At 34.9% G+C, this 7,711-nt stretch overlaps 1 protein-coding gene across 3 annotated transcripts in view; it reads right to left on the bottom strand.

Annotated features, from left to right (window-relative positions):
• LOC136835683 (opioid-binding protein/cell adhesion molecule-like) overlaps nucleotides 1-7,711 on the bottom strand; it is a 192,845-nt gene that overhangs the window by 111,300 nt on the left and 73,834 nt on the right. For 2 of the 3 annotated variants that reach the window (XM_067099534.1, XM_067099535.1), the window contains exon 2: nucleotides 5,461-5,484. The exons of the other annotated variant lie outside the window; for it this stretch is intronic. In XM_067099534.1, coding sequence (XP_066955635.1) covers nucleotides 5,461-5,469 — 9 coding nt within the window. In that variant the 5' untranslated portion in view covers nucleotides 5,470-5,484. The remainder of the gene's footprint in view (nucleotides 1-5,460; nucleotides 5,485-7,711) is intronic. 3 annotated transcript variants of the gene reach the window in all.

The following is a 7,711-nucleotide window of genomic DNA, read 5'->3' as shown; positions in this document are numbered from 1 at the left end:
CATGATAATTTTGATGTCAACTCTAATAGAAATGTAAATAATAAAAACAGATTTATTCTGTAGTTTTTTACTATAATTTTAGCCTAGATATCAAAGCGTAATATGGAAATAACGTTTGGTTTTTCATTCCCTTACGAAAAAAAGATAGTATTTATATTTGATACAGTATCACGTTTATCCATCATCCGTTTATATATATATATATATATATATATATATATATATATATATATATATATATATATATATATATATATATAGACATATATATATATATATATATATATATATATATATATATATATATATATATATATCACATGAATTAAATGTTACGAATTAAAGTACGTATCAGTCATAAAAAGCATGTTTCATAGCATTATATGCATTGAAATTTGTATTGAAATTAACAGAAATTACGAGTCATGGATTATGCTAATGGTGGTTTTTGTGCGATGTAGTTGCAGACACGTATGAAGCTAAAATGCAAACGATGTTATTTCTTTCTGAAGCATTTTCACGTTCCAAATTACTATTTCCTTTTTCATTCGTTTCCCCTATTTCTTTTGCTTTTCACCCACATTTCATTTGAAGTAGAGTATTTGGTATACATAACTAAATGTTTAGTTTCATAACATTTCCCCCCCCCACTTTCAAAAGCAGGTTTGAGTTTAAAATAGCTGAAATCTTTTTGTTCATCCAAGAATTCGCAGATGTTAACGTCATTTCATATGAGTAATTATCATGCTAAAGAATAAAAAACAAACATGTTTCTTTCTTGTGCTTTAAAGAATAATATTTCAAGTAATAAATGAACTAACTCTAAATCTGTCACTTACTTCACTAATATCTAAACCCTGATCGAAATATTTATTAAGGAATCAATGAAATAAAAAAAAAATCCTTTCATGAAGCAAATTTTAAAAAGTGGAAAGTTCCCAGGTGTTATTTCCACAGAAAACAAAATAAGTATCTGGTTTGTCTTAGCGGAATTCTCCCTTGCAAGATACACGAGGATTCAAGTACTTTTAAAACACAGGAAGGATCTTTACTAGATAGTGACCCCCAAGGGTTTTCGGGGATCGTTATCTAGGACTACAGTAATATTTTTTTGGAGGTCATTATCTTTATGATATTTACAGTCTTTTGTTTATGTTTATGCGATAATCCCCAACGGGCTTGTACTAAACACGCCGCAAAGGTAGATGCATACCGGGTTAAAACCCTCGGGGGTCACTGTCTAGGAAAGATCCCACGGCAAGAGCAGAAATGACGAGAGAAAGTACACGGTAGAAGGCAAAAACAGACTTAAACTAGGAAGCATGACATACCCTGCGACAAGGAGCCTTGCGTGAAGTGCCCTTCAGAGACCTTCCTAGAGTGCGAACTTTGCAAGCAGAGTCTTCAAGCATAACCTTTGAGAAGGTTCTTGAAGCAAGAGGAAGTTCAGGTTCAGTAACAGGCAAAATCTGACTTCAGACTCGACTTCAGTTTTGATGCAAATAAGACTTCAGTCTTGATGCAAATAATATTAAATACTACACTAATTAGAATGGTACGTACCTGCTCTTCTCTCTCAGGTCTACCCGAAGGAAACTTCCAAATGAGAGAGAGAGAGAGAGAGAGAGAGAGAGAGAGAGAGAGAGAGAGAGAGGTGTAATGCCTGTATAAGTCAATCTAAAGTAGGACAATCTGATATACCGTAGCAGTGGTTCTTAAACTGGGGGGCGCCAGAAGCTTCCAAGGGGGGCGCAAGCAGGGTTGCCAAGTGGGGCGTATTATTTTTTTTTTTATTTTAATTGAAAAATTGCCAAAAACATTGTCAATGCTTCCATATGTTTTCTGATTATTATCTCAAAACATCCCAAAAGGATTAAGACAAAATTTGGTTTCATCATACGTTTGTTTTTACCCGTTTTCTATGAACATTGTTTATTCTATGGTAATATAGTACAGTGCATACTTATCAAAAATTCAACAGCAATGAAACAAAAACCTATCATTGAAGTATATTAGTATACAAATAGGCAACATATTATTTATAGTCTGCAAAAATTTCAGGTGTAGGGGGCCATGGGATCTATTACATAATGCAGAGATGGGGTTGGGGGGGGGGCCGCAAGTCAAAAAAGTTTAAGAACCACTGCTGTAGATGCAAATTGTGTCGAAGATTTAGACCATATGCCAAGAAAAGTGTGTATATGTGCGTGTGCTTTGTTAGGTTAGGTTGTTTTTTGGTAGCTAATGTACTTTTATATCAGTAGGTCGTGAAATCTAAAAACACTGCAGAGTTAATGCAGTATATATGTTCTACTCGCAGTTGATCTTATTATAATTCTAGTGTCTGAGAAATTTCCGTTAGTTTCAGCTTTTCGATCTTTAAATGTCATTTTTCCATGTCTATCATATTTTCGTTTGTTCATCAAGGCCAGATATTCGACTGATGTGATATGAAAGTAAAGTAGCCTCAGCAAATTAAGCACAAGAAACATTACATTACTTAATCAGAACACGTAACGATTCGTTTTCAGAGTCTGTGAATAAATATCTTCAAGTGTATAACCTTTAACAAAAACTCTTCGGCGTCGTTACAAAGAGTCTATCAGAATTCTTTTCTGAATTTGTATCTACGCGCTACATGAACTATTGAGACCGTTTTGAAATTATGCGCTATTTTCCTTTGATAATTATTGCATTTATTCACTGCAATTCATATAGGTTCTCATATTGAAATACAGAAATACCTGAAACAATAGAGAGAGACGAACATCTGTCCGTTCCAGTAAAAATAATGCTAATGACGTCAAAATGACAGAAAACAGTTTTTGTGTTTCGAGGGATGCACAGGAGTAAATATTCCTAAACAGCTTCTTCTTTTTTTTACTTTTACGGGAGCACAAGGCAAATATCAACGTAACTCGTTTTTGCCCGTTTTCTTTATAATGAGGAGGGGAACATTGCTGTTGTTTAGAATCCGGCCTGATGCCAACACGGGCTCTTTCACATATGAACATCCCCAAAGGAGAAAATATCATCCTAAAACTTATTCTCCACAAACTGTTTCATAGGAAACAGTATGGGAAATATTGCAGATCACCATATTCCCATTTTCTATAAAAAGAAAACGGTCGGACAAATGCTACACATACATTGGATACATTTATGTCATGAAACATCTAATTCTATCTTCCGCACCTAATCCCGGCGCTAGCCCTTGACGTAAATCTTTTCTATGGAGTTACCTTAGAGGCAAGAACATTGTTCTCGCGCTGTATGCGTTTTCCCAGGTATGACTGCGCTGTGGAGACGCCGAAATAGTTTCCTATTTCTTTTCATTAAGAGAAAGAATGGAAGTTGCAGCTCAGGAATTGCTCAGTTGGCGGCTTACATAATCATTTCTGCCAGTTTGAGTGGTGGCAAGGGGCGGGGGAGGGATGGAGGATGGGGGATTGTGGTGGGGTAATGTAAGAGGAAGCATGCTAAACTCATTAGCACGAGTCCTGGGTCGGAACTCCGGAAGGAAACAGTGATCTGGGCACACTCCCTTGTGCCTATTTGGACCTATTTAGTGAATTATGGCGATCGTCTGAATGTAATTTGTCGTTGTCGGTAGGAGAGAGAGAGAGAGAGAGAGAGAGAGAGAGAGAGAGAGAGAGAGAGAGAGAGAGAGAGAGAGAGAGAGAGAGACGTTCCTAGCCCAGCTTTATACCAACACCTGTCCTAAACGGGAGGAGGAGGCAATATACCAGGTAATCCCCAGGGGGTAGAACCATTCATCAAATATTCTGTTATTATCATCCAAACCTCTCTCTCTCTCTCAACGATCGCAGTCACTTAAATTGCGTTCGGAATTAACTTTTACACGTCCTTAACTCAAATTAATATCAAATTTGATGCTATCATCGACTTAATCATCTCTTTCTCTGATGACCGGCTTAATTTATGTCAGAGAGAGGATGAATTAAGATAAGAAAGAGGGGTTGAGGTGGGGGGAGAGTGGGGTGGGGGGAGCAGGTTGGTCATAAAGAACAAGGGAAAGGCAGAGCAAGAGAGATTCATCGAGAATCTTTGGTATGAAGTGTTCAACTTTGAGGATTGTCTTTCTGAAATGGACAGATAACTCGGAAGTTTATTACTGTCATAAGAAGTGAATTATTCTGAGGATGGATTTCCTTGCCTAGATCTAATTCGGGAGACAAGGGAGCGAAGTGGACTTTCGTTCCTGGAATTTCCGGAATATGTTTGCGCCTTTATTCCATTTCATTTCGTCTCTCATATGTATATTGGCTAATCATTCTCGAATTTGATGACAGGGAAATATGTAAAATTAGTAATGCTTTTTTATGTCATTTTGTCTCTGTTGATTTACACTTATTTATTTTCTTTGTTTACACTTATTTACTTTCTTTGTCTTGGTTATTATATTCTTTGTGTGCATGTGTGTAATTTACTTTCATTGCCTTGGTTATTATATTCTTTTGTGCATTGTATAATTTACTTTGGTTATTATATTCTTTGTGTGCATGTGTGTAATTTACTTGCTTTGTTTTGGTTATTACATTCTTTGTGTGCATGTGTGTAATTTACTTGCTTTGTTTTGGTTATTACATTCTTTGTGTGCATGTGTGTAATTTACTTGCTTTGTCTTGGTTATTATATTCTTTGTGTGCATGTGTGTAATTTACTTGCTTTGTCTTGGTTATTATATTCTTTGTGTGCATGTGTGTAATTTACTTGCTTTGTCTTGGTTATTATATTCTTTGTGTGCATGTGTGTAATTTACTTTCATTGCCTTGGTTATTATATTCTTTGTGTGCATGTGTATAATTTACTTGCTTTTTCTTGGTTATTATATTCTTTGTGTGCATGTGTGTAATTTACTTGCTTTGTTTTGGTTATTACATTCTTTTGTGCATGTGTGTTATTACATTCTTTGTGTGCATGTGTGTAATTTACTTGCTTTGTCTTGGTTATTATATTCTTTGTGTGCATGTGTGTAATTTACTTGCTTTGTCTTGTTATTATATTCTTTGTGTGCATGTGTTAATTTACTTGCTTTGTCTTGGTTATTATATTCTTTTGTGTTGTCTTAGTTATTATATTCTTTGTGTGCATGTGTGTAATTTACTTGCTTTGTCTTGGTTATTATATTCTTTGTGTGCATGTGTGTATGTGTTTTTATGGGGGGAGGGCGCATAGTTTCTAACCATTTCATAGTGACTAAGCAGATCAATTTTGGTGTATTTGATATTCAAATTATGAAAATCCTTGGTTGAGGAAGTTCACGATCAGAAATTTAAGAAAAGATGAAACTAAACAAAACATGATATTTAAATCGTGTAAGTCCCCGGAGAGATATCAGCAACTGTGGTCCTTCACTATTCCAAGTAGCAACAGCTGCATTACCAAGTGTAATGACGACATTAGCTATAATAGTTGCAAACGCTGTAGTAAACTTACCACCGTCATTAGTCCAGGGCGAATCTGTGAAAGAAGAAATAGAGGAATATAAATTAATGGAATTAACTGTGAAGTTAATTATCACTACCGGAACCAAATTTACTTAAACAGATGACGTAAGAGATACTGAATGACTGATCATCGTACAGGGATCTACGTAACAATGTGTATGTTCACTAACCAACGAGCAAAAGTCAAAATGAAAAATCTTGTATATTATGAAAATCTTGTATATTATGACCACTTAAAAAATTGGGCCTTGGACAGAGAGACGCCGCCATCACCCTGCACATCAAATGGAAAGCCTATGTACTGTTGCCAACATTATAATGATCACTTTGCAAGGCTTTCACGGAGGCAAATTTGCCGCGTCCCGGGTTTAAGTCCCCAGTTTAAGAGGCAACAAATTTCTTTATGACGTTTCCAGGGGAACATAAAACTGTGGACTCGGATGCTCATTCCATTTACTGATGTTATCCCATTTCAATGGAATAATTTCCGCCGCTTTCTTCGGTAGAAGCTCGTCTCCGCAGACGAGAAATGACCCACTCAGCGTTGGCCTCCTCCTCCTCCTCCTCCTCCTCCTCCTCCTCCTCCTCCTCCTCCTCCTCCTCCTCCTCCTCCTCCTCCTCCTCCTCCTCCTCCTCCCTTCCGCCGTAGAAATTCAGCTAAGGTACGTTGGGTAGAAAAAGATAAAACAACACTTGCAGGGTGGGAATATATATATACATTTTAAAACCATGGGCATGGTTATATCTAAACGCATATATATGTGTGTGTTTGTGTGTATGTGCGTGTGTGTAGGCTAGAGTTACCCTTTTGTAGCTGAATTGACGATATTTTCATATATATATATATATTATATGTGTGTGTGTGTGTTTATATACATACATACATATATATATATATATATATATATATATATATATATATATATATATATATATATAGTATTTATATATATACGTATATATAGTGTTTATGAATATGTGCGTATGTATGTATCTAAGTGTAGCCATATTATCAAGTTTTGGGTCGTCTCCTTTTGAGATTATGATCAGCAAAATTGCAGTAATAGTTACAGCAAAAGTTTTAACAAAAAAAATATAAAGGAGGAGATTGCCTGGATCGGAAGAACCTTCAAAATGATATGAAAGTTTCTGAAATTCAAATGGCGAGTCATGAAGCAAGTGGTCTCCAGAGGTTTTCGACCAGAGAAGATCCTTTTAGGAATCCATGCCGGTGGAAGTTATTCTGGGCGGGTTAATTTGAGTTGGCCTGCTGGTTGCCCAAGGAATAAAAGGTTAATGCGACACATTAACATTTTATTTGACATGGAGCCTAGGCATACACGCACTGTGTATATATGTATGTATATATATATATATATATATATATATATATATATATATATATATATATATATATATATATATATATATATATATATATATATATATATATATATATTTGTTTTTGCGTGTGTTTATGTATGTATACTGTATATATATGCCTTTATATACTAGTTATATGCATGTATATATGTATATATACACACATATATGTGTATGTATGTATTTATGTATATATGTGTGTGTATGTATGTATATACATGTTTATATATTTAGTTTTATATATACGCATGTATATACGATTTTTATGTATATATATATATATTTGTATACCTATATACATGTATATACACGTATATAAATATATACATATATATAATGTATATATATATATACATATTGTTTTTATATATTATATATATATATATATATATATATATATATATAGATATAGATAGATAGACAGGTAGATAGATAGATAGTTTGTAGCCGGATGGGCTGATGGGAGCCATGCCGGGAGCGAGCCATGAAACTGGCCAAACCTGAGCACAAATGCCTTAGGTCCTTTGCAAACTCGTTCATTTTCATGAGCTTGATCAGAAACATTTGAATTATTTAAAAAAAACTTACTCGCGGCGAAAAATACCAAAGAAAATGAAAATCTCTCTCTCTCTCTCTCTCTCTCTCTCTCTCTCTCTCTCTCTCTCTCTCTCTCTCTCTCTCTCTCTATTTTTCTCAGATTTTTACTGTTTGATGTTATGAATTCCTCTCTCTCTCTCTCTTATTTTTAGCAGATCTACTGTTTGATGTTATGAATTCCTCATTTATGAAAGAGGACAGGCAATTGGGTTTTAGGTGGTGATTTAAAATTCCAGATGAAAGTTTTGAGCAAAATTATT

This window comes from Macrobrachium rosenbergii, chromosome 55 (assembly GCF_040412425.1).
Source record: "Macrobrachium rosenbergii isolate ZJJX-2024 chromosome 55, ASM4041242v1, whole genome shotgun sequence".
Classification (NCBI taxonomy): Eukaryota; Metazoa; Arthropoda; class Malacostraca; order Decapoda; family Palaemonidae; genus Macrobrachium; species Macrobrachium rosenbergii.
The sequence above is the reverse complement of the archived record's forward strand: the minus strand, read 5'-3'. Positions and strand labels throughout refer to the sequence as shown.